Source organism: Pelophylax lessonae (assembly GCF_965119305.1).
Source record: "Pelophylax lessonae genome assembly, chromosome: 13".
NCBI classification, from domain to species: Eukaryota; Metazoa; Chordata; class Amphibia; order Anura; family Ranidae; genus Pelophylax; species Pelophylax lessonae.
The window spans coordinates 201,807,137-201,834,221 of NC_138780.1; the positions used below are offsets into that span (position 1 = coordinate 201,807,137).

The 27,085-nt window shown below is 47.5% G+C and overlaps 1 protein-coding gene across 1 annotated transcript in view; it reads right to left on the bottom strand.

Annotated features, from left to right (window-relative positions):
* LOC309569513 (tyrosinase-like) overlaps positions 1-21,183 on the bottom strand; it is a gene marked incomplete at both ends in the record, with an annotated part of 28,171 nt that extends 6,988 nt beyond the window's left edge. Inside the window, 3 exons of the mRNA XM_082275379.1 lie at positions 1,510-1,651; positions 5,364-5,577; positions 20,389-21,183. Of these exons, the coding sequence (XP_082131505.1) occupies positions 1,510-1,651; positions 5,364-5,577; positions 20,389-21,183 (1,151 nt within the window). The remainder of the gene's footprint in view (positions 1-1,509; positions 1,652-5,363; positions 5,578-20,388) is intronic.
* Between the last annotated feature and the right edge of the window lie 5,902 nt (positions 21,184-27,085).

Genomic DNA, 27,085 nt, shown 5'->3' on the forward strand with positions numbered 1-27,085 from the left:
ACATTTATAAAAATGAATGAGGCATGGATCTCTGAGGAATTCAACACATGTGACCAGTAGACCAGGTTTCATCGAAATTCCTCCACCCACAACAATTCCTGGTCATTGGCTTCGCTACATACAGTGACATAAAAAGCATTTCATGTCCATTGAATGGCAAATTTTAGGGGCCTTTCAGGGCCGACAATTATTTTTTCTGTGAATGCCTAATGTACCTCCAGCCACCAAATACTACATTCTTTGCTGTCAGTTTAAACCATGTGAGCTAATTTTTGGAGCCTATACAGGTCGACACTTACGGTTCTGCATCCTGTGAATGCCTATCGTACCTCTAGCCATCAAAAACTACGTTTTTTGCTGTCAGTTCAAACCATGTGAGCTAATTTTTGGAGCCCATACAGGCCGACACTTACGGTTCTGTGTACTCTGAACGCCTACCGTACCTCTAGCCATCATATACTACGTTCTTTGCTGTCAGTTCAAACCATGTGAGCTAATTTTTGGAGCCTATACAGGCCGACACTTACGGTTCTGTGTACTGTGAACGCCTACCGTACCTCTAGCCATCATATACTACATTCTTTGCTGTCAGTTCAAACCATGTGAGCTAATTTTTGGAGCCTATACAGGCCGACACTTACGGTTCTGTGTACTGTGAACGCCTACCGTACCTCTAGCCATCATATACTACATTCTTTGCTGTCAGTTCAAACCATGTGAGCTAATTTTTGGAGCCTATACAGGCCGACACTTACGGTTCTGTGTACTGTGAACGCCTACCGTACCTCTAGCCATCATATACTACATTCTTTGCTGTCAGTTCAAACCATGTGAGCTAATTTTTGGAGCCTATACAGGCTGCCACTTACTTCTGTATCCTGTGAATGCCTAATGTACCTTCAGCCACAGAATACTACGTTCTTAGCTGTCAGGTAAACGCATGTGGGCTAATTTTTGGGGCCAATACTGGCCGACACTTACTTCTGTATCCTGTGAATGCCTAATTTTTCAGACTGGAAATTAAAAACAATGGGTCTATAAAGGTTACGCCAAATTGTGGAATGGATGTGGATGCATTTTACAGATGTGTGAATGGACCCTATATGTATTTACCGGCTGCTGTCAGTTCTGGCTGATTTATGAAAAAAAAAAAATTTTTTTTTGCTGTAAAAAAAAAAAAAAAAAATTTAGGGCAACTTTTTCATTTGCAATACTTCTGTTATGACATTGTCCATGTGCTGGGACTATTTGTGCACAGCTAGTACGTCTTTTGTGGCTGCAAATATGACCTAAATGTTTTTAAAGTTCGCCTCCCATTAAAGTCAATGGGTCCGCCGCGAACTCGCGGTTCGCGGACTTTTGAGAAAATTTGCGGCTGGCGTTCGCAAACTGCCCCGGCCGATGTTCATCCATCACTATAAATATGTGACATCTTGGAAATGTCATAGGCTGTAGTAGGAGGCCCAGATATCCAAGTGCCCCCCTTAACAGATTTAGTGATAAACTCACTTGTCAATAAAGCAATGGTGAAGCACAAACATAGGATCATTGGAGGAGATCGGAACCTCGGACATCGTCCCACCGAAATAGACATGGACCAAGTTATGCATGTTGCGCTCCAGTGTTACTCCATCTGATGGTTTCAAGAAACCTACAAAGATCATTAAGACAATATTATAGTCCCTGGTTAATTTTCTCTTCAAGCTTCAATTTCTATCATAAGTGGAACTAAAAGTCAACGTTGATCATTTTTAATCCTTATGCTGCCAGCCTTAGTAAAGATAAATACATATAATATAAAATGTATAATGTATAATTATATAATGTATAATAAATATATTTTCCTATGTTAAACTTTTTTTTATTTATTTTTTTACATTTCTTTAGTTACTGGTTTTTGGCTTAGCCCAAAATTATATCATACTAGGAGTCTTCATGGGCATTTTTCCTTATGAAGAGGGACTTTCCCTCCTGCCTAAACTAAGGGCAGATGTATTCCTGGAAGTAAATACTATACGAATAACCAGCCCTTGCTCATGATGGCCATAGCTAGAAAGGCAAAGGGGGGGGGGGGGGTGTCAGGACCTGGGCTTGAACCTGGGATTTCTGCTGGCAAGGACTCTGCTGGCTGCACCACTTGGAATGCTGGACAGTCCCCTGGACAATTTCTTGTTTGTCTTGAACCTTGAACTCTTTGCTTCTCTCTTGAACTTCCTGATCTAAGCCATATCTCTGCACTTCCTGGTTGCCAGATTATTGTGCCTTCTCCAGCCAATATCTCGCTTTGTCTCTCCATCTACTGTCTGTATCTTCGCTACCATTTGGCTTGTTCCTCAACTATGCTTCTGCTTGATTTCTACTTGCTATATCTGCTACTGGACCCTGGCTTGCTCAACTCCTGGTGGGACAATTCTGTTGACCGCAACCTGGTACTAACACACAGCAAAGCCCATCTCCATCATCAGGAGCCCTGGTGAATACCAGTTAATACTTAGATCCCGCACCTCAGATGAACTCTTGTCATCAGCCAGGGTGACCTGCATGAATATCTGTCCCACTTGCCAGAGCGTGCTGCTCCTTTGCTATAGCTACTGGCCTCTGAGCCTGACTCCAGGCTATGACAGGGAGGCTTTAAAGTGAATAAACACAAAGTAAAAGCATGGAGACATGAATGGATGGATTTGCTTTGAATATTTATTATTTAGTGTTTTCAGTTTGTGGTGCTCAGATACACTTCTTTATGTCTTCGGTACCAGAAGCCAACAAAGAATTGGCAAAAAAACATACATTGCAATGGCCAGATAGCAATAACTCATGTGACATAACATTGAACTTCAGTTTTTATGGATCCTTTGGCTTTACAGAGTCAGGTATATGCACGGAAATGTTGAATTTCTCTACTGTGGGTCCTTTCCTCAACATATCACAGTTCAGTTAAAGGTTTATTTTAGTTTTGGCCAGAGTAGGGAAGTTGAAGCCCTTGTCATTATCGGAGGGGGTGATTTAAGAGAGGTGCTGGATTCAGACCTTTAAACCATCAAGGTGGGTCAATAATTGAGCCTAGTGGCTTGGATTCAGCAGCTCTCTACAAATCTGGGGACCCCCCTTGATATGCAGAGGTCACCCAAATTGAGAAATCAAGGCATAGATAAGCCAAGAAGGGCAAATATGGTCATCAAGAGTGCAAAGGAGTGAATTCCCTAAGAGTTAGAAAAAAAACGGCCAAAAAAAATGCGGTAAAATAACGCTTGTGGTAAATCGGTGCAATTCACTAAGAGTTTTGCATTAAATACCGAATGTGGTGTTTGTTCGATTTAGCGGTATTTACTACATTATTTAATGCAGTAATTTATCTAATTGACTTGGTTGCTAAGGAGTGGGCTGAGAAGCTGGCCGCCACATCCTTAACAACAGAAGACTCCTCAGCTGTCTGCGGGTTTCCCACCGACAGCTGAATGTAAAAAGAAAAAAGCCGGCAATCCATGCTAATCCATTCTTATCTGAGCAAGCAGTCAGGCAGATCAGCAAAGGGGAGGATGAGCAAGCGCCCCTCCTCCTGAACCATAAAAGGCCACATGCCTTCAACATGGGGGGTTGCTTTGGGGCAGGGGGTTGGTGGTTTATTGGACAATCCAGCAGAGGAGGGCATAGAGGGGGTCAAGCTGACAAATCTCTCAACATCACCACTAGCTGTATGGAGAGGTGGCGGCACAACAAGCTGCAGCACTGAGCCTTGTCCTGCATCCTTCCTAGTTGCAAGCAGAGTTATCCAGTGTGCTGTGAACTAAAAATATCCTCCCTGACCATGCTTGCTAGACCACGTGTCAGCAACCCAACGATGCCACAACATTGCCTTCCACATGATGGTACAGAGCTGGAATGGCCTTATGTAAAAAGAAATAGGGACAGGGAACCTGCCATTGTGGTACAGCTCATTCTGAAAATTCCCGGAAGAGGGCAAAATCAACCAGATGGAAAGGCAGGAGCTGTAAAGCCAGCAATTTTGACAAGCTTGAATTTAGACGCTGGGCATGAGGGTGACAGGGAGTGTATTTTTTTTTTTGAGCTGCAGCAGATGAGGCAGAGAAATTTGCTGGCTATAGTCTACAGCTGGTGGAGTGCTACTGGCAGGCATGTTGCAAGGACCTAGGACACCCTTCGCTATACCATCATCCCTGTCAGTGGGGGCTGCTGAGAGGTCATAAGATATAGCGGGGTTACACATGAGAGGTAAGAAGTGAGGAGAATTTGGTCCCTTGTGTGTGACTTTCAGGTGCTCTTGCCAACAGACCGAGTGGTAGGAGGTTAAATGCCTTGTCAAGAATGTGGTACCCAAATGGCTGGTGTTTTTTGCACGCTTGATCTGCTTGTGGCAGAGATTGTAAATTGCAACAGTGCGATCGGCTGCACATGTGCTGAAAAAGGTCCAGACAGCTGAGCTGTGGGAAGGGTGCTGGGAGATAACAGCTCCACAATGTGATGGAATAGGGTGGCTTCTCTCTTCTCTTCCATGATGGCTGCCTCTGGAGGACATCCTGCCTCGCTGGGGTTGTTTCTCATCCTCACCTTCCTCCTCTGCTCTATCCGGCACACAAGTCGCATCAGTGACCTCTTCATCAGCAGGAGACAAAAAAAGAAGACAAAAAAAAAAAAAAACACTGACACACACTCTGCACTCAAGAGTCACATTAAGTGAACACACTGTTAGTAGCAAAACAAGCTCCACTCCAACACACTGCAAGAGCTGGCTATGGGAAGTTAGCTTTAAAAATGTGGCATGGGCCTATGAGTACTGAGCTGTGATTGGATAAAGTAATCATCGCTTTGTCCAGTCCGGGCTCTGATAGTGCTAATTGGCGAAGCGCTGGTCAGGTACAAGCCTTCATCCAATTTGTGATGCGCACAGTGCATGGTGGGGCGCTCTGAGGGCGAACATCCCGCTGAGCTACCCGCAAATTTGAATGTTCACCGGGTGGTTGAACGAGTGAAGTTCAAGCTGAACTTATGCCTGGCTCTAACTGTTGATCCATTTCTAGATATGATTAACTAAAATTGGAGAGTGAAAAATCTGGTATAGCTCGGCATAGAACCTAACCAGGGCCCACTAAAGAAAGCAGTCAGCTTCCAAGGTTTTTTTTTTTTTTGTCAAAGCTTAATTGAACAAGCTGAAGTTAGGAGCTGATTTGCTACCATGCACAGCTGCACCAGATTTTGCACTCTCCAGTTTTAGTAAATCACCCTCATTGCATCTCCAATACAAAAAATAATTTGAAATCTCCACGGTAGTATTGAAACAAAAAGCCAACATCTTATTGAAAAAGCAAAAAAATAAATAAAAATATAAAAAAATACTGCTTGCCCACCTTCTAAGGCATTACGGAAGCTTTTCTTTGAGGTTCTGTAGTAGGGAGGTTGGTCAAAGTTTTCCCATTTCAGAGTGTCCTCTACATCTTTGAAGGTGGGGAACGCAGTGACATCAAGATCAGCTCCAGGCTTCCGGTGCAAATTTTCCATTTGATTCTGGTCAGTTGCACTCAGGCAATATGCATCAATATAGTTGTACCCACTGCACATAGACTAAGGAAAACACGGAGAGCATTGTTAGTAGAGAGATGAATTTTTAACTATTCCAGTTTTTTTGTTATATTCTAATACCTGTGTATATCTATGTATACACTATCTCACAAAAATGAGTACACCCCTCACATTTCTGTAAATATTTTATTATACCTTTTCATGTGACAACACTGAAGAAATGACACTTTGCTACAATGTAAAGTAGTGAGTGTACAGCTTGTATAACAATGTAAATTTGCTGTCCCCTCAATATAACTCAACACACAGCCATTAATGTCTAAACCTCTGGCAACAAAAGTGCATACACCCCTAAGTGACAATCTCCAAATTGGGCCCAATTAGCCATTTTCCCTCCCCGGTGTCATGTGATTCATTAGTGTTACAAGGTCTCAGGTGTGAATGGGGAGCAGGTGTGTTAAATTTGGTGTTATCACTCTCACTCTCTCATACTGGTCACTGGAAGTTTAACTTGGCACCTCATGGCAAAGAACTCCGGGGATCTGAAAAAAAGAATTTTTGCTCTACATAAAGATGGCCTAGGCTATAAGAAGATTGCCAAGGCCCTGAAACTGAGCTGCAGCACGGTGGCCAAGACCATGAAGCGGTTTAACAGGACAGGTTCCACTCAGAACAGGCCTCGCCATGGTCAACCAAAGAAGTTGAGTGTATCTGCTCAGCGTCATATCAAGAGGTTGTCTTTGGGAAATAGACATATGAGTGCTGCCAGCATTGCTGCGGAGGTTGAAGGGGTGGGGGGTCAGCCTGTCAGTGCTCAGACCATACGCCGCACACATTCTATCAAATTGGTCAGCATGGCTGTCGTCCCAGAAGGAAGCCTCTTCTAAAGATGATGCACAAGAAAGCCTGCAAACAGTTTGCTGAAGACAAGTAAACTAAGGACATGGATTACTGGAACCATGTCCTGTGCTCTGATGAGACCAAGATAAACTTATTTGCTTCAGATGGTGTAAAGCGTGTGTGGCGGCAACCAGATGAGGAGTACAAAGACAAGTGTGTCTTGCCTACAGTCAAGCATGGTGGTGGGAGTGTCATGGTCTGGGGCTGCATGAGTGCTGCCGGCACTGGGTTGGGAGCTACAGTTCATTGAGGGAACCATGAATGCCAACATGTACTGTGACATACTGAAGCAGAGCATTATCCCCTCCCTTCAGAGACTGGGCCGCAGGGCAGTATTCCAACATGATAACGACCCCAAATTCACCTTCAAAACTACCACTGCCTTGCTAATAAAACTGAGTGCAAAGGTTGTTGACTGGCCAAGCATGTCTTCAGACCTAAACCCTATTGAGCATCTGTGTGGCATCCTTAAATGGAAGGTGGAGGAGGTCCGTGATGTCATTATAGAGGAGTGGAAGAGGACTCCAGTGGCAACCTGTGAAGCTCTGGTGAACTCCATGCCCAAGAGGGTTAAGGCAGTGCTGGGAAATAACGGTGGCCACACAAAATATTGACACTTTGGGCCCAATTTGGACATTGTCACTTAGGGGTGTACTCACTTTTGTTGCCAGTGGTTTAGACATTAATGGCTGATTGTTGAGTTATTTTGAGTAAACAGCAAATTTACACTGTTATACAAGCTGTACACTCACTACTTTACATTGTAGCAAAGTGTCATTTCTACAGTGTTGTCCCATGAAAAGATAGAATAAAATATTTACAAAAATGTGAGAGGTGTACTCACTTTTGTGAGATACTGTATGTACAGCCATGCTCTTCACCTTGTCAAATCAGAATGCTTTGCATTTATTGAGAAAATGCAAATTAGACAACCTCCTGCATTTACAATGTAGCAGGTGAGCCGGGCAGTACGAGACCTGAAAGCTAGTGGAGATCACTGGAGTAGAGGTGTAGTAGCACTGTCTACTATTTCCAGCTTCTAGATGGATCCCATAGATAAGGTGTATGCAGAGTTACAAGGTGGAGCAATGCAAGACTGTAGCAAGAAACAGAAAACAGAAGAAATAACTGTAGTTTAATCAATATTAACTAGCATGGTAGTCTAAAGTGCAACATTATTATATCTTGTTTCAAAAAAGCCCATTAATTCATAATTGGATACAGAACACTGGACCCTTCATTTTGCCTACCTTGGAATGGGCGTCAGCAGCGTCATCTGTGCATGTGATTTGGCAAGGAAATAGGAGGATGGGTGAGCTGTGGACAAACTCTAATGCACACATGATAGCTTTTATGGAGATAAAAATTGTTGCCATATTTTGTGGACATCTGCCCTTGACACCTAGGAGCTTTTTGGACATCCCAGTCAAGAAGTTGGCCATGCCTCTTTGATTCTTAACAGCCTTAACCCTTATGGAAAGACTTAGATTTTGGCAGGGTTTTTTTCCTCAGAGAGTGCAGGAACTCAACCACGCCCCCTCCCGATCACATTAAATATGGGTGTGGTCAAATTTCATTAGCAGTGGGAGGGTCTTAAAAGTGCATTAAATACGAGGAGTGCATTATGTGCACAGTTCAGGGGTGCGATGCCTCTCGGCTGCGAGATCATCCAATGGGGGAGTCGGCATCCCAGCAGGGATTCCAGAAGGGTCATGAGTAGGGTTGAGCGGACACCTAGATGTCCGTGTTCGACGGGTTCGGCCGAACTTTAAAAAAAAGTCCGGGTCCGTGTCCCGGACTTTTACCGAACTTTTCCCGGACACCGAACCCCATTGAAGTCAATGGGGACCCGAACTTTAAGGCACTAAAATGGCTCTAAAACACCAATGGAAAGGGCTAGAGTGCTGCAAAAGGCAGCAAAACGTAGTTAAGAGCATGGCAAGTGCTCTGCAAACAAATGTGGATAGGGAAATAACTTAAAACAACAAAAAAAAAAACAGAAAAATAAAACAATGTTCTTCATCTCTGAAGGACGAGGCCCATATGGAGTAGGAGGGAGGTTGAGGTGGTGGTGGATGTGGCGGTGTCATAGGCGTGCGCACAGGGTGTGCCTGGTGTACCTGGGCACACCCTAATCACCTAGGGCACATAGCATTATCGCTCTGTTTGCCAGTGAGGAGATGGGAAAGATCTCCCTCGCACCTGCTCTGCTCTATTTCTCTTTGCCAGCAGGGAGAGTAATATATCGGGGCCATGTACATGTAGGCAAACACATGCATGTGTATTTCAACTTTGGGGTGCACACCCTAATGCAATAGGCTGCGCACACCTATGGGCGGTGTAGGTGGAAGCGGCGGTGGAGGAGGACCAGGGCCGGATTAAGAGCATCATGGTCTTGGTGCTGAGGATTTTGAAGGGCCTTAAGGGCCGTGCCTTGGCATGCACCCAGAGGAGGAAGGGTGCAGCCATGCATGCCTAATTCAACATGGGATGCTGTCTCTGAAGCCCATAAACACATCCATGCATCGGCAACTGTCCCTCCTTGTCCGGCCTTCGCGCTGTGTGGGGAGGTTCTGAGGGTGCTGCCTGGGGAAGCGAGCATAGAAGCCAGACTTCTGTGTTTACAAGTGACAGAAGAGCGGTCACAGTGAATATGGCCAACCCGGGGCCTATATAAAAGGTAGGGGCCTGCATGGAGCTGCAGCTCCAATAGCCCCTACGTTAATCTGGCCCTGAGGAGGAGGACGAGGTAGCCAACACTGCTTCTTTTCACAAATTTTAAATGAGGGTACACCCCAAAAGAGTGAGAAAGAGCAAAAATGGAACAATGGCTGGGTAAGGTCGGTATCCATTGCTATTCTGCACAAGGTACGGAAAAGTCCCGTGGGATCCATGCCTGGTTCATTTTAATGAACGTGAGCTTGTCCACATTGTCTCTGGACAGGCGGCTGCGCTTGTCTGTTATAACACCCCCAGCCGTGCTAAATACCCGTTCAGATAATACACTGGCTGCAGGGCACGCCAGCACCTCCAAGGCGTAAAGGGCAAGCTCAGGCCATGTGCCCAATTTGGAGACCCAGAAGTTGAAGGGGGCAGACCCCTCATTCACTACATGTAGGCGTGTGCACACATACTGCTCCACCATGTTGGTAAAATGCTGCCTTCTGCTAAGACGTTCCATCTGAGCTGCTGGTGCTGCTGTTTGTTGTGGCGTGCTGACAAAGCTTTTCCACATTTCGGCCATGCTAACCCTGCCTTCTGAGGTGCTGGCGGTGCCCTGGTTGAGTTGGCGACCTCCTCCTCCTCCTCCTCTGCCTTGTGCTTCCACTGTGGCCCCGCTGTCAGATGGGAATGCCAGCAGCATCGCGTCTACCAGCGTGCGCTTGTACTCGCGCATCTTGCGATCGCGCTCCAGTGAGTGAATTAAGGACGGTACGTTGTCCTTGTAACGGGGATCCAGCAGCGTGGCCACCCAGTAATCAGCACAAGTTAGAATGTGGCCAACTCGGCGGTCGTTGTGGAGACACTGCAGCATGTAATCGCTCATGTGTGCCAGGCTGCCCAGAGGCGACGAAAGGCTGTCCTCTGTGGGAGGTGTATCGTCCGTGTCCTCTGTATCCCCCCAGCCACGCACCAGTGATGGCCATGAGCTGGCCTGGGTGCCACCCTGCTGTGAACATGGTTCCATCTCCTCCTCCAGCTCCTCCTCCTCCTCATCCTCCTCATCCTCCAGAACTGTGCCCCTGCTGGACAATTGTGTCCCTGGCGTTTGTGTGTGCAGGAACCCACCCTCGGAGCCCCTTGCGAATGACTGCCCTGAAAGCCTTTGAAATGTTACCTCTTCATCCTCCTCCTCCTCATCCTGTGCCACATCCTCTTCCATCATCGCCCGAATTGTTTTTTCAAGGAGGCATAGAAGTGGGATAGTTAAGCTGAGAACGGCGTCATTGCCACTGGCCATGTTGGTGGAGTACTCAAAACAGCGCAACAAGGCACACAGGTCTCGTATGGAGGCCCAGTTATTGGTGGTGAAGTGGTGCTGTTCCGCAGAGTGACTCACGCGTGCGTGCTGCAGCTGAAACTCCACTATGGCCTGCTGCTGCTCGCACAGTCTTTGCAACATGTGCAAGGTGGAGTTCCACCTTGTGGGCACGTCACATATGAGGCGGTGAGCGGGAAGGCCGAAGTTACGCTGCAGCCCTGCCAGGCGAGCAGCAGCAGGGTGAGAACGCCGAAAGTGCGCACAGACGGCCCGCACTTTCTGCAGCAGCTCTGACATATCGGGGTAGTTTTTAAGGAACCTCTGCACCACCAAATTCAGCACATGCGCCAGGCAAGGGATGTGCGTCAAACCGGCTAGGCCCAGAGCTGCTATGAGATTTTGCCCGTTATCGCACACCACCAGGCCGGGCTTGAGGCTCGCTGGCAGCAACCACTCATTTGTCTGCTGTTCCATGCTCCTCCACAACTCCTGCGCGGTGTGTGGTTTGTCCCCCAAACAGGCAAGTTGTAAAACTGCCTGCTGTCGTTTAGCCCTGGCCGTGCTGAAGTTGGTGGTGAAGGTATTACGCTGTCTGGATGAGGAGGCGGTAGAGGATGAGGTAGCGGAGTAGGATGAGTTAGGAACAGGAGGCAAACTGAAGCGCCCTGCAATCCTCGGTGGTGGAAGGACATGCGCCAAATTGCTATCCGCCTCAGGCCCATCCGCCACTGCATTTATCCAGTGTGCCGTTAGGGAGATATAACGCCCCTGACCGTGCTTACTGGTCCACGTATCGGTAGTTAGGTGGACCTTGGCACAGATGGCGTTGCGCAGTGCACACCTGATTTTTTCCCCCACTTGGTTGTGCAGGGAAGGGATGGCTTGCCTGGAAAAGTAGTGGCGGCTGGGCACGACGTACTGTGGGACAGCCACCGACATAAGCTTTTTAAAACTGGGCGTCTCCACCAGACGGAATGACAGCATTTCAAAGGCCAATAATTGTGAAATGCTGGCATTCAGGGCCAGGGATCGCGGGTGGGTAGGGGGGTACTTCCTCTTCCTCTCAAGTGTTTGGGAGATGGAAAGCTGAACGCTTCCACGGGACATTGTGGAGATGGTTGTTGGTGACCCAGGTGGTGGTGTTGCTGACAGATCGTCTGTTTGCGGGGTGGCAGGTGCCGGTATGACTACAGAGGTGGCTGGAGCGGCCGAGACTGCAGCAGAAGAGGAAGCAGGATGAGCCAGAGACGTTTCTTGGTTTTGAAGGTGTGTACTCCACTGCAGCTCGTGCTTTGCACTTAGATGCCTGATCATGCAGGTTGTGCTCAGGTTGAGAAGGTTTATGCCTCGCTACAGGGTGCAAACCACTCGTGTCCTGTCATCAGCACATTTTCTAAAGAACTTCCACGCTAGAGAACTCTTTTGAGCTGACTTTGGTGCGCTCGTTCCCTTGCTGCATTGGGCAGTAGCAGGCGTAGTGTCTAGGGCACGGCCGCTCCGCTTCTGCACCCTGCTCCCTCTTCTGCTGTGCTGGTGGCTCTGTGCGACCACCGCCTCTTCCTCCAAACTACTCAGGTCACCTGCATGACCTTCATTCCATGTGGGGTCGAGGACCTCATCGTCCTCCACATCATCTTCCACCCAGTCTTCACCCCTGCCCTCCCTGTCGGTCTCCACAATGCTGAACGCCGCAGCAGTTGGCACCTGCGTTTCGTCATCATCGGAGACGTGCTGTGATGGTCCTTCCATGTACTTATCTTGAGAAATAAGTGGTTGGGCATCGCTGCACTCAATCTCTTCCACTTCTGGGGCAGGGCTAGGTGGATGGCCCTGGGAAACCCTGCTGACAGAGTCCTCAAAAAGAATAAGAGACTGCTCTATGGCTTGGGGCTCAGACTGCTTGCCTGATTTGCAAGGGGGTGAGGTGAAAGACGGTTGGACATTGGCTGCAGGTGCCAACTCTGACCTTTCTGCAGTAGACTGGGTGGGAGACAATGTGAAGGAACTGGAGGCACTGTCAGCAGCAAACCAATCTACTATCGCCTCTCTGTGTTCTGGCCTCATCACTTCTAGAGGCGTATGATGCCCTACCAAATACTGATGCAGGTTCTGTCGCCTACTCACACTTGAGGAAGGTGTTTCACTTGTGCGTGTAGCTGGCACAGATCGACCACGTCCTCTCCTTGCAACAGGAGCTCTAGCAGAAGCACCACCACGACCCAGGCCACGGCCCCTATTTGACGCTCTCCTCATATTTCTGAAATTTAAGATCTTGCCCTAGAAAGGTCTTTATTGAATAGCGGAACAAAAGAACAACAGTATCGCACGGGTGTATCTCACAGTCAAATATGCAAACTATGCCGCAATTTAATGTTTTTTACACCAAAAGGGTGTGTATTGAATAGCGGAATAGGATAAAAAACTGTGTATCTCACACGTACAAACACAGACTAGGCCCGATTAAATTTTTTCCTACCCTAAAGGGAGGATGAGGAAGAGGAGTATGGAACAGGCAGCACCCTCAAATCTTCAGAAGTATGAGATGAGCCCCAAAAACTTGGAAAGGTGGATCTCACACGTACCGACACAGACTATTCCGCAATTTAATTGAGCCACAAAGGTTTTTATTGAATAGCGGAATAGGAAATATGATCAAAAAAAAGTGTATGTTTTTCACACGTACAGAAGCACACTAGGCCCCAATTACTATTGTTTGTACACCTAAAAGGATGGATGAGGAGGAGGAGGAGTATAGAACAGGCAGCACCCTCAAAGCTTCAGAAGTATGAGATGAACCCCAAAAACTTGGAAAGGTGGATCTCACACGTACCGACACAGACTATTCCGCAATTTAATTGAGCCCCAAAGGTTTTTATTGAATAGCGGAATAGGAAATATGATCAGAAAAAAGTGTATGTTTTTCACACGTACAGAAGCACACTAGGCCCCAATTACTATTGTTTGTACACCTAAAAGGATGGATGAGGAGGAGGAGGAGGAGGAGTATAGAACAGGCAGCACCCTCAAAGCTTCAGAAGTATGAGATGAACCCCAAAAACTTGGAAAGGTGGATCTCACACGTACCGACACAGACTATTCCGCAATTTAATTGAGCCCCAAAGGTTTTTATTGAATAGCGGAATAGGAAATATGATCAAAAAAAGTGTATGTTTTTCACACGTACAGAAGCACACTAGGCCCCAATTACTATTGTTTGTACACCTAAAAGGATGGATGAGGAGGAGGAGGAGGAGGAGTATAGAACAGGCAGCACCCTCAAAGCTTCAGAAGTATGAGATGAACCCCAAAAACTTGGAAAGGTGGATCTCACACGTACCGACACAGACTATTCCGCAATTTAATTGAGCCCCAAAGGTTTTTATTGAATAACGGAATAGGAAATATGATCAAAAAAAGTGTATGTTTTTCACACGTACAGAAGCACAGTAGGCCCCAATTACTATTGTTTGTACACCTAAAAGGATGGATGAGGAGGAGGAGGAGGAGGAGGAGGAGGAGTATAGAACAGACAGCACCCTCAAAGCTTCAGAAGTATGAGATTGTGTTCACTGTACCCCACAAAGATTGTGTTCACTGTACCCCACAAAGGTTTTGTTCACTGCACCCCACAAAGATTGTGTTCACTGTACCCCACAAAGGTTTTGTTCACTGCACCCCACAAAGATTGTGTTCACTGTACCCCACAAAGATTGTGTTCACTGTACCCCACAAAGGTTTTGTTCACTGCACCCCACAAAGATTGTGTTCACTGTACCCCACAAAGGTTGTGTTCACTGCACCCCACAAAGGTTTTGTTCACTGCACCCCACAAAGATTGTGTTCACTGCACCCCACAAAGATTGTGTTCACTGTACCCCACAAAGGTTTTGTTCACTGCACCCCACAAAGATTGTGTTCACTGTACCCCACAAAGATTGTGTTCACTGCACTCCAAAAGGATTGTCTTCACTGCACCCCACAAAGATTGTGTTCACTGTACCCCACAAAGGTTTTGTTCACTGCACCCCACAAAGATTGTGTTCACTGTACCCCCCAAAGATTTTGTTCACTGCACCCCACAAGGATTGTCTTCACTGCACCCCACAAGGATTGTGTTCACTGCACCCCACAAAGGTTTTGTTCACTGCACCCCACAAAGATTGTGTTCACTGCACCCCACAAAGATTGTGTTCACTGTACCCCACAAAGGTTTTGTTCACTGCACCCCACAAAGATTGTGTTCACTGTACCCCACAAAGATTGTGTTCACTGCACTCCAAAAGGATTGTCTTCACTGCACCCCACAAAGATTGTGTTCACTGTACCCCACAAAGGTTTTGTTCACTGCACCCCACAAAGATTGTGTTCACTGTACCCCACAAAGGTTTTGTTCACTGCACCCCACAAAGATTGTGTTCACTGTACCCCCCAAAGGTTTTGTTCACTGCACCCCACAAGGATTGTCTTCACTGCACCCCACAAGGATTGTCTTCACTGCACCCCACAAAGATTGTGTTCACTGTACCCCACAAAGATTTTGTTCACTGCACCCCACAAAGATTGTGTTCACTGTACCCCACAAAGATTTTGTTCACTGCACTCCAAAAGGATTGTCTTCACTGCACCCCACAAAGATTGTGTTCACTGTACCCCACAAAGGTTTTGTTCACTGCACCCCACAAAGATTGTGTTCACTGTACCCCACAAAGGTTTTGTTCACTGCACCCCACAAAGATTGTGTTCACTGTACCCCACAAAGATTGTGTTCACTGCACCCCACAAAGGTTTTGTTCACTGCACCCCACAAAGATTGTGTTCACTGTACCCCACAAAGATTGTGTTCACTGCACTCCAAAAGGATTGTCTTCACTGCACCCCACAAAGATTGTGTTCACTGTACCCCACAAAGGTTTTGTTCACTGCACCCCACAAAGATTGTGTTCACTGTACCCCCCAAAGATTTTGTTCACTGCACCCCACAAGGATTGTCTTCACTGCACCCCACAAGGATTGTCTTCACTGCACCCCACAAAGATTGTGTTCACTGTACCCCACAAAGATTTTGTTCACTGCACCCCACAAAGATTGTGTTCACTGTACCCCACAAAGATTTTGTTCACTGCACTCCAAAAGGATTGTCTTCACTGCACCCCACAAAGATTGTGTTCACTGTACCCCACAAAGGTTTTGTTCACTGCACCCCACAAAGATTGTGTTCACTGTACCCCACAAAGGTTTTGTTCACTGCACCCCACAAAGATTGTGTTCACTGTACGCCACAAAGATTGTGTTCACTGTACCCCACAAAGGTTTTGTTCACTGCACCCCACAAAGATTGTGTTCACTGTACCCCACAAAGGTTGTGTTCACTGCACCCCACAAAGGTTTTGTTCACTGCACCCCACAAAGATTGTGTTCACTGCACCCCACAAATATTGTGTTCACTGTACCCCACAATGGTTGTGTTCACTGCACCCCACAAAGGTTTTGTTCACTGCACCCCACAAAGATTGTGTTCACTGCACCCCACAAAGATTGTGTTCACTGTACCCCACAAAGGTTTTGTTCACTGCACCCCACAAAGATTGTGTTCACTGTACCCCACAAAGATTGTGTTCACTGCACTCCAAAAGGATTGTCTTCACTGCACCCCACAAAGATTGTGTTCACTGTACCCCACAAAGGTTTTGTTCACTGCACCCCACAAAGATTGTGTTCACTGTACCCCACAAAGGTTTTGTTCACTGCACCCCACAAAGATTGTGTTCACTGTACCCCCCAAAGATTTTGTTCACTGCACCCCACAAGGATTGTCTTCACTGCACCCCACAAGGATTGTCTTCACTACACCCCACAAGGATTGTCTTCACTGCACCCCACAAAGATTGTGTTTACTGCACCCCACAAAGGTTTTGTTCACTGCACCCCACAAAGATTGTGTTCACTGCACCCCACAAAGATTGTGTTCACTGTACCCCACAAAGGTTTTGTTCACTGCACCCCACAAAGATTGTGTTCACTGTACCCCACAAAGATTGTGTTCACTGCACTCCAAAAGGATTGTCTTCACTGCACCCCACAAAGATTGTGTTCACTGTACCCCACAAAGGTTTTGTTCACTGCACCCCACAAAGATTGTGTTCACTGTACCCCCCAAAGATTTTGTTCACTGCACCCCACAAAGATTGTGTTCACTGTACCCCACAAAGATTTTGTTCACTGCACTCCAAAAGGATTGTCTTCACTGCACCCCACAAAGATTGTGTTCACTGTACCCCACAAAGGTTTTGTTCACTGCACCCCACAAAGATTGTGTTCACTGTACCCCACAAAGGTTTTGTTCACTGCACCCCACAAAGATTGTGTTCACTGTACCCCACAAAGATTGTGTTCACTGTACCCCACAAAGGTTTTGTTCACTGCACCCCACAAAGATTGTGTTCACTGTACCCCACAAAGGTTGTGTTCACTGCACCCCACAAAGGTTTTGTTCACTGCACCCCACAAAGATTGTGTTCACTGCACCCCACAAAGATTGTGTTCACTGTACCCCACAAAGGTTGTGTTCACTGCACCCCACAAAGGTTTTGTTCACTGCACCCCACAAAGATTGTGTTCACTGCACCCCACAAAGATTGTGTTCACTGTACCCCACAAAGGTTTTGTTCACTGCACCCCACAAAGATTGTGTTCACTGTACCCCACAAAGATTGTGTTCACTGCACTCCAAAAGGATTGTCTTCACTGCACCCCACAAAGATTGTGTTCACTGTACCCCACAAAGGTTTTGTTCACTGCACCCCACAAAAATTGTGTTCACTGTACCCCACAAAGGTTTTGTTCACTGCACCCCACAAAGATTGTGTTCACTGTACCCCCCAAAGATTTTGTTCACTGCACCCCACAAGGATTGTCTTCACTGCACCCCACAAGGATTGTCTTCACTGCACCCCACAAAGATTGTGTTCACTGTACCCCCCCAAAGATTTTGTTCACTGCACCCCACAAGGATTGTCTTCTCTGCACCCCACAAAGATTGTGTTCACTGTACCCCCCAAAGATTTTGTTCACTGCACCCCACAAGGATTGTCTTCACTGCACCCCACAAGGATTGTCTTCACTGCACCCCACAAAGATTGTGTTCACTGTACCCCCACAAAGGTTTTGTTCACTGCACCCCACAAAGATTGTGTTCACTGTACCCCCCAAAGATTTTGTTCACTGCACTCCAAAAGGATTGTGTTCACTGCACCCCAAAAATATTGTGTTCACTGCAGCCCACACACAGAAAAATGGATGTGGATCACTGACACCTGCCTATCTCCTATCCCACACCACACAGCAATATCGATTGTAGTTTGTAGAACACACTTTCCCTAAAATTCAGCAGACTCTGTCCCTAACAGGATTGAGAAGAGATCGTAGATCAGGAGAACTAAGTGCAGACCCCACCCCACACAGCAATATCGATTGTAGTTTGTAGAACACACTGACCCTATAATTCAGCAGACTCTATCCCTAAAATGCCTACAACTCGCCCTGCCTAAACACTCCGACCTGTCCCTCAATTCTATCCGGACACAAATGGTTTTTTCCTGCCTATCTTTCCCTAATCAGCAGCCAGCACGTTGATGTGTGCTCTGTCCCTGATCTAAGCAGCATAATGACGCCGCTGCGGCTGCCTCGAACTTATAAAGACTTGGTCACATGCTTCAGACGGCCAATCACAGCTACTGAGACATTTGCAGGCATGGCTGGGATGGCTTAAGGCACACCAGTTAAACGATTGTTGATTGGCTGTTGAAAGCCCGCCATGAAAAGAGCGCCAAAGCATGCAAAACCCGGAAATAAAACGACCGAACATGGATTTTTACCCGAATATACAGTAAAGTGTCCGTGTTCGTGTTCGGGTAACAAAAATCCAATTATTCGGTACGAACACGAATAATACAGTCCGTGTTCGCTCAACACTAATCATGAGGCCTACTGGAGGATGCTCCTCTAAAGCCCATGACTGCACTGCACCTGGATCACCTGCATCTCCTTGCACTCTTTGAGTGCCGCACAGAAGATGAGATCTGTGGGAGCCACTGGAAAGCAAGCTGTCACTTGTAAACTGAAAAGCCGGGCTTCTGTGTTTACTAGCGACCAGAGAGCAGAGTACCAGAGCTGGAGGTGGCAGGAACTTAACCACGACCCCTTCACTGACCACATTAAATGGTGGGTGTGGCCAAATTGCACTAGCAATGGAAGGGTCTTAAAGGTTCAATAAATACGAGAAGTGCATTATGTGCAGAGTTCAGGGTTGCAATGCCTCTTTGCTGCAAAATCATCCCATGGGGAAGTCGGCATCCTGGCAGTGGTCTGTATGGTAAAACCATGTCTTTACATGTCCTTATTGAGTATATGCCATGCGGCAATCAACAGTATGCAAGGGTCTGGTCCTAATTTATAATAGCAGAACATATTGGCAAGGTTTTTTATTTTGTAGCACCCTCCTAGGTAGGTGCTAGTGAGAGAGCATAGTTTTTGGCTCTGTCTGCTTACCAGAGGACTGCAGGTAAATCTATATTATTCTCTATATTGCCTACCAGAGAGCAGGATCGGTTAGTAAGGTCTTTTCAGTGTGCTCAGTATGCGATTCATTGTGTCTAGAGGGTGTTTCACACTGGTCCAATAGGGAGGCATATTGGACAGTGGGAGGAAACCTGACAAATGGATGCATAGGTTTTGATACAGTCCTGGTGATTGGCAGTGGCAGATCGCCTCAGTGCATTCTGGGATACTGTATAAAAGCCAGGAGCACATGTGCTCTGGGGTCTTTGGCTGGAGAGCAGAGTCCCAGAGGGAGGGGGCGGCTGTCTCCTCCTCTGTAGCAGTGGCACGTGGTCGAGAGGAGGTCATCCTGAGGGCCAGAAGAATGGATGAGAGGAGCTGAACCCAGAGGTTCAGGAGAGCTGACTGAAGGGGAGACACTGGAGACCCTGGAAAAACAGTATCGTGAGTACAGGGACTCGTGTCAAGGGGCCTGACCTAAGGGGGGCCACCCCACGTGTAGGCTAGTCAGAGGGTGTCAACAGTAAAGAGAGAGAGGATGCTGAGGAGAGTGTCCTGAAGATAATCAATATTTCACCAAGTCGTCTTACCAGGGGTCTGCCCAGGAAGGGGACCGCTCCGGTGTGGGTCAGTGGACAGGAGCTAGCACACACAGCAAGTGAGAAAGGGGGTGCCAAGCTAGGACTCTAAAGAGAAATTATCACAGGATCATCTTCCCATCTTCACTTCAGTGGCAAGGTGAAGCAGCGGCCTTGCCGCACACACTACAGCTAGTTGTGCTCAAGTTGTGCATAGTTCATGGTTGGAGTATCCCACTCATCCCTTCTCCCATCCCAGTTCTAAAATAAAACACAAAAACCAAATCCCCTGGGCTGTTCATTTTTTGAGCCAAGGATTTAAAGTGATAAGTTCCATAGACTGTTGGTACGGGTAACCCAGAAAGTGCAATTCTCAGCAGCTCCCTAGGGGGCAGTGCTGCATAATGTTCTTTGCAAAAGTTGAGAAAGCAATGCAGATATGAATGTCACTTTTACTAATGGTCATGGTGACAATATTTTACAAGACTTGCAGTGAGGACAACTATTCGGAAGGTAAATCCTCCTCCACTTTGAATTATAGGCAGGGCTAGGGAGTCACAGCTGTGACGTCACTGGTTGCTAGACGCCAGACGGCTCTAGCAACCAGTGGCCAATAGAGTCTCAGATGGAGGTGGGGGTGGCTATTTTGCTGCCCCCCTGCAAAGTGCCGCCCTAGGCCAGGGCCTTGTTGGCCTAGGCCGAAATACAGCACTGTCTGTATTACTGTTTTTCCATCACTTCCTGTCTGGTGAAAGTGTAGCCATGCCAGCTAAATGAAGGAAAGCTCCTGTAACAGAACCTTGAAGAGCGGTACAAACCTGACAGCTTCCAACTTACCTTCCAAGAGGCAAAATGGGAGTAGGTACTGAGAAAGCCTTGCACATCATTATCCCCGAGGAAGTCATCGGTGCAGATTGAGCAGTTTTTCTCTCCTCGCCAGTCGTAATAAGGAATGGCAAAGTTCTCATCCCCCGTCAAGAGCTGAATTTGTCTCTCCAGGAAGAGGAGGCCCAGCCGATGCCAACTGGGAAAACTTGGACCTTGATGGGCGTAATTTCTGGACGTAACAAATTGCCCATCCAACAGAAGTGGTTTTGTGGAGTAGTAATGGATCCAGGAAAACACATCATAGATAGAGGCATCAGTAAAGCGGTATGTGTCCTTGTGATGGCGGTCTCCGGTGTACAGGACAACAAAGTTTTGACTTTTTGTGGTTTTAGCCAGCGAGAAGTAGCTGAAGAATCTTTTCCTTTCAAGCAAAGAAAGTTCTCGAATTTCCTTCCGCGTAACATTGTTTTTACGGTCACATTTTTCACCAAAATACCCGTACTTACAGTCACCGCAGTCGTAGCCTCTGTAGTCTCCGGTACACTCGCAGGTTTTGCTATAGTAATACTTTGGCCAGTCCAGGCGGTCATCATCATGCTGGATCACTTTACCAGCTGCAAAGGGAGTAATCACAACTCTGTTACGGCATCTGCCACGGCCTGACTTGAAACCACATTGGGTGCCGTCTTTCCAAAGGGGGCAGCAGGTTTTTGTCTGAATTGCATCATCTGTGGTGCAGGCTCGTGGGAACTGACCCTGGACCAAATTATACCCAAGAACGAGGAAAACCCCAAGGGCAATCATGGCTCACTGCAGTGAAAGTCTGGCTCCTGGAAAAGAAAGCAGGCCTAGAGTAGTTATAACATACAGGGACTAATAAATGCATGAAATATAGGGCTGGTATACTATTTATTACCCACTTCTGCTCCGGAAGGTTTTACCCCCTTAATGACCAGGCCATTTTTTGCGATACGGCAGGCGAGGACTGGGCCAGGGGGCAGGGGCAATTGCCCCCTGGGCCGCTCTGATGCCCTGTAAGAAGGCTGCACCACTTCTGCTACAGACATGCCTAGAGGATTCCTGGTGAAGATAAGTAAAAAGCCCCTGACGCTGACCTAGTGAGTGTAGGTTGAAGACAAGGAAAGAGCGCAGCCCCCCCCCCACCCCCCAGTATGGATGGTGTAATATGTGTCTGAGCAGAGGCCGGTTTAATGCCCCACTGGAGACTCTCCTCCCCTGGCCAGCCCCAAGCAAGCTGTCCCAGCTCCCCCCAACTGCCCTCTGCTGGCCAGGTTGGGAACTGGGATTCAGGTTGGGGGCAGGGCTTCAGTCAGGAAGAGGACAGGAAGAGGGAGAGTGGGAGGGGGGCCGAGTCGCTGCACCATGGGCCTCTGGTTTAAACTTGCCCCTTGGGCTAAAAGCTGCCAGTCATCCCCTGCGATACGGCACTGTGTTGCTTTATCTGACAATTGCGCGGTCATGCAACGCTGTACCTAAATAAAAATTATGTCTTTTTTTTCCCCACAAATAGAGATTTCTTTTGGTGGTATTTGATCACCTGTGCGATTTCTATTTATCAAAGATGAGCCTTTCTGCAGCTTGCAGCTGCACAGAGGAGTGCAGGATCTGGCAAAGGAGTTCTGTCCTCTTTGCTGTCGACTACAGAGACAAGGTGGGGGCAGAGACAATGGGGGTGCCGCAGCTGCAGGAGAGGTGCGAGGGCCACATGAAATGGCCTGGGGGGGGGCCACATATTTCACGGGCCTTGTGTTTGACACCTGTGTGCTATAGGAAAAGAGAGATCTGTGTTTCAGCTTAGCTCACTCTTCCTCTGTGACAGAACAGCTGTCTGCCTTGTTTACGTAGGCAGACAGCCGTTCTGTCATTCTCCTGCACACTTGCGGGTGGCTGGCACCCATCGCGGCCGTCGGCCACCCGCTGATTGGCTCCCTCTGTGTCTATTCACAGTGGGAATGGCGCTCCGGGAGCGCGGGCGCGCCCCCGAGCGCCCCTGCACAAAATCACGTACCCATACGTGATTTTCCTCAGCTGAGCTGCCCTGCCGCAGTATATATGCGGTTGGCGGTCCGAAAGTGGTTAAAGGAAAATAGACTGTACTTTTGCAAAGGCAGTTACTCCAGAGTTTAGTAAAAGAGGAGGAGCTCTGCTGACTTCCATCCTCCAATCATGTGCAAACAAAAATCTTTTTTGTTTTCCTTACATGTGATTGGGTATTACTTGCAAAGTGAAGCTTCACCTCATTTACTAAGCTCTGAAGAAAATTCCCTTGCAGAGAGCAGCTGCGCTTGTAATGTGTACGGTTGTTTGCCTTTAGTAGATCAACCCCCACCGTACATTCAGCATGGAGACATTTCACATTTCACCACCTTGCTGTCCATAGTCTGAATATCGCATTCTGAATCCTTTAGACCTTGAGGGAAAATCTTCCCAGGAGGATAGACAAAAATAAAAACTTTAAAGCAATTCTAACGCTTAACAGCTTTATCCGAATCATATTCAAATATTTTGGCTGGAATTTGGGTTTTCAAGGAAAAATAACATTGGATTTTTTTTAGGTTTATAAACCAATATCTTTGATAATTTTTTCCCATTTCTTGTATGAATCTGAATTTCACATGTAAACTATAGGCGTGGGTACAGGTTGTGCTGGGTGGGCCCGGGCCCACCCTAATCACCCTCTGTGGCACAGATTTTCCCTGATGCCAGTGTTGCCAACTGTCAGTAATTTAACTGGCAACCAGTAAAAACTAGGCACTTTTCTCCTGCCAGTAAATGCCAGTAACCGGAAAAGGTTGCCAGGTAAAAATATGGCTGTGACGCTCGGCTCGGAACTGCACATGCGTAGTTCTGGTCCTCAGCCGTCCGAGACCCTCCAAGTGCCTGCTATGAGTGTGTTCGGGGGGCGCCTGTGGGGGGGGGGGCGGGTCTGGTGGAGGCGTTGTCTGAGCGTGTTGTGTGATGTCATGGAGCAAAGGAGCGGAGCGGCCAGAGTCTCGAATGCAGGTCTGCAGGACGGGAACAAGGCAGGTCGGGAGCTGGACACCAGTGCTGTTTGGATGGGAGTGGACTGAAGGGACCACCTGGCGTGGAGAGAGAAGGTCACTGTGACTCAGGAGGTGACTTGTTGTGTCGGTGAGGTGTTGTCATCATCTGCGCTGCTGCACACCCATGTCAGGGTCACTGTGTGTGCCACCTATTGTCATTTCTTGCCCTCCTGAGTCCAGTCCCTGAGCTACTTACTTACTAAATCAAAAATAAAATAGGAAATATGTTGTACAATGCAGGGGTCAGGAGTATGTAACATACAATGCAGTGGTCAGGAGTATGTAACACAGAGTGCAGAGGTCAGTAGTATGTAACATACAATGCAGGGGTCAGGGGTTTGTAACACATAGTGCAGAGGTTAGTAGTATGTAACACACAATGCAGGGGTCAGGAGTAGAGTGCAGAGGTCAGTAAAATGTAACATAAAATGCAGGGGTAAGGAGTATGTAACACAGAGACCAGAGGTCAGTAATATGTAACATACAATGCAGGGGTCAGGAGTATGTAACAGATTGCAGAAGTCAGTAGTATGTAACATACAATGCAGTGGTCAGGAGTATGTAACACAGAGTGCAGAGGTCAGTAGTATGTAACATACAATGCAGGGGTCAGGGGTTTGTAACACATAGTGCAGAGGTTAGTAGTATGTAACACACAATGCAGGGGTCAGGAGTAGAGTGCAGAGGTCAGTAAAATGTAACATAAAATGCAGGGGTAAGGAGTATGTAACACAGAGACCAGAGGTCAGTAGTATGTAAAATACAATGCAGGGGTAAGGAGTATGTAAAAGAGTGCAGAGGTCAGTAGTATGTAACATACAATGCAGGGACCAGGAGTATGTAAGAGTGCAGAGGTCAATTGTATGTAACATACAATGTAGGGGGCAGGAGAAAATTACAGAGAGTGCAGTGGTCAGTACTATGTAACATATACTAAATTGATATGTGACCTAATGAAAGGCACAAGTGGCCAAGATCTTTTCATCCTTCCAGAAGGTTTCTTCCAATGAGCTCCTTTCGCTGATGGAGGTCTCTCCCACGTATGTGGTTAAATGGGCCCACTGGCTTCTAAAAGCTGCTGATTCTTGGCTCAAAGCCATGGCCTTTCCATATAAGATTTCTAAACTATAGAGACATCAACATGGTCAATGTCAAGGGAGAAAACTGAGACTAAAGTGACGCACAAGTAAAAATGAATGGTCGCTACACTACACTCACACTGACTGAACTATCACTAGATTCAAACTAAATTGACACTCTACACTGACCATAGAATGAGAATAGCACTCTATAGCACACTAACTCTCTAGCAGCACTGAACAGAGCCCTGTTCTATCTCTCTCCATGCGGATATCACCCTGCAAATGGCTGCTATTGAAAGAATACATTTATAGTGTGGGGTGGGACTAAGAGCAATAAGCCATGATTGGATAGAGTCATCATGACAATGTCCAATCATGGCTCTGAGAGTGCTCTGTGCCCTGATTGGGTGAAGCTTTCATTGCTTCAGCCAATCAGGGCTACCAATGTGGGGCGGCGCAGTGCATTGTGGTCATTTGGCTAGCCGAACAGTGGAACGCCCCGATAATTCGGGTGTTTGTCGAACAGGCGAACAGCCAATGTTCAGCCCAAACGCATGCTCGGGCCGAACCATTTGCCCAACTCTAGCAGAGAATCGCTGGCTGAAAATAAAAAGATTGGCCATCCCCAAACTGTTTCCACAAAGTTGGGAGCATGAAATTGTCCAAAATGTCTTGGTATGCTGACACCTTAAGAGTTCCCTTCACTGGAACTAAGGGGCCAAGCCCAACCCCTGAAAAACAACCCCACACAATAATCCCCCCTCCACCAAATGATGTGGACCAGTGCACAATGCAAGGTCCATAAAGACATGGACGAGCGAGTTTGGGGTGGAGGAACTTGACTGGCCTGCACAGAGTCCTGACCTCAACCCGATAGAACACCTTTGGGATGAATTAGAGCAGAGAGTGCGAACCAGGCCTTCTCGTCCACTTACAAATGAGCTTCTGGAAGAACGGTGAAACATTCCCATAGACACACTCCTAAACCTTGTGGGCAGCCTTCCCAGAAGAGTTGAAGCTATGGGTGGGCCAACTCAATATGGAACCCTACGGACTAAGACTGGGATGCCATTAAAGTTCATGTGTGTGTAAAGGCAGGCGTCCCAATACTTTTGGTAATATAGTATATCTCCACTCACAGTCCAGGACGTCATAGGGAAGTGGTTAAGGTAGGCATTCGATATAAAGTGATGGGATTAGGGTGAGAGTTTAGGGGGGGGGGGGGTTAACCACTTCCCGCCCGCCCTATTACAAAATGACGGCGGGAATGTGGTTGTGTTATCCTGACCGGACGTCATATGACGGCGGCAGGATAACACAGCTCTGGGCGACCCCCGGGGGCGCGCAGAGCGGCGATCGGTGATGCGAGGTGTCAGTCTGACACCCTGCATCTCCGATCTCGGTAAAGAGCCTCTGACGGAGGCTCTTTACCATGTGATCAGCCGTGTCCAATCACGGCTGGTCACATAGTAAAACAGGAACAGCCGTTGATCGGCTTTCCTTAGTTCGTGCCTGACAGGCACGAGTAAAGGAGCGCCGATCGGCTTCCCTGACAGGGGGGGGGGGTCGGCACTGGTAATCAGATCATTGATTACCAGTGCAGACCCTCGGGGGGGGGATGCCACTAGATCCACCAGGGATGCCCACTATGACCCCAGGGATGCCCACTATGACCCCAGGGATGCCCACTATGGCCACCAGGGATGGCAATCAGGGCTCAGGGAGCCCCCCATTGCCCTCCCCATCAGTGCTGCCCACCAGTGCCCTCCCTGTCAGTGCTGCCCACAATTGCCCATCATTGCCATCTATCAGTGTCGCCCACCAGTGCCCATTATTGCCCACCAGTGCCGCCTATCAGTGCCCATTAGTGCCCATCAGGGCCGCCCGTCAGTGCCGATCAGTGCCGCCCCCATCATTGCCCATCAGTGCCCACCAGTGCCGCCTATCAGTGCCCATTAGTGCCCATCAGTGCCACCTATCAGTGCCCATCAGTGCCACCTATCAGTGCCCATCAATGCCGCCTATCAGTGCCTAGCAGTGCTGCCTATCAGTGCCCACCAATGCTGCATATCTGTGCTACCTATCAGTGCCACATATCAGTGCCTATCAGTGCCGCATATCAGTGCCGCCTATCAGTGCCACCTATCAGTGCCACCCCATCAGTGCCACCCCATCAGTGCCTCCTCATCAGTGCCTGTCAGTGCAGTCTCATCAGTGCTCATCAGTGCAGGAAAAAACTTATTTATTTACAAAATTGTATAACATAAACAAAAAAACTTTTTTTTTTTTCAAACTTTTCGGCCTTTTTTTATTTGTTTAGCAAAAAGTAAAAATCGCACAGGTGATCAAATACCACCAAAAGAAAGCTCTATTTGTGGGGGGAAAATGACATAAATTTGGTGTAGGTACAGTGTTGCATGACCGCGCAATTGTCATTCAAAATGCAACAGCGCTAAAAGGGGAAAATTGGCCTGGGCAGGAAGGGAGGGAAGTGCCCTGCATTAAAGTGGTTAAGTAATGTCAAGTATGAGATTTCAGAATTATTGTTAAAGGTTGGGA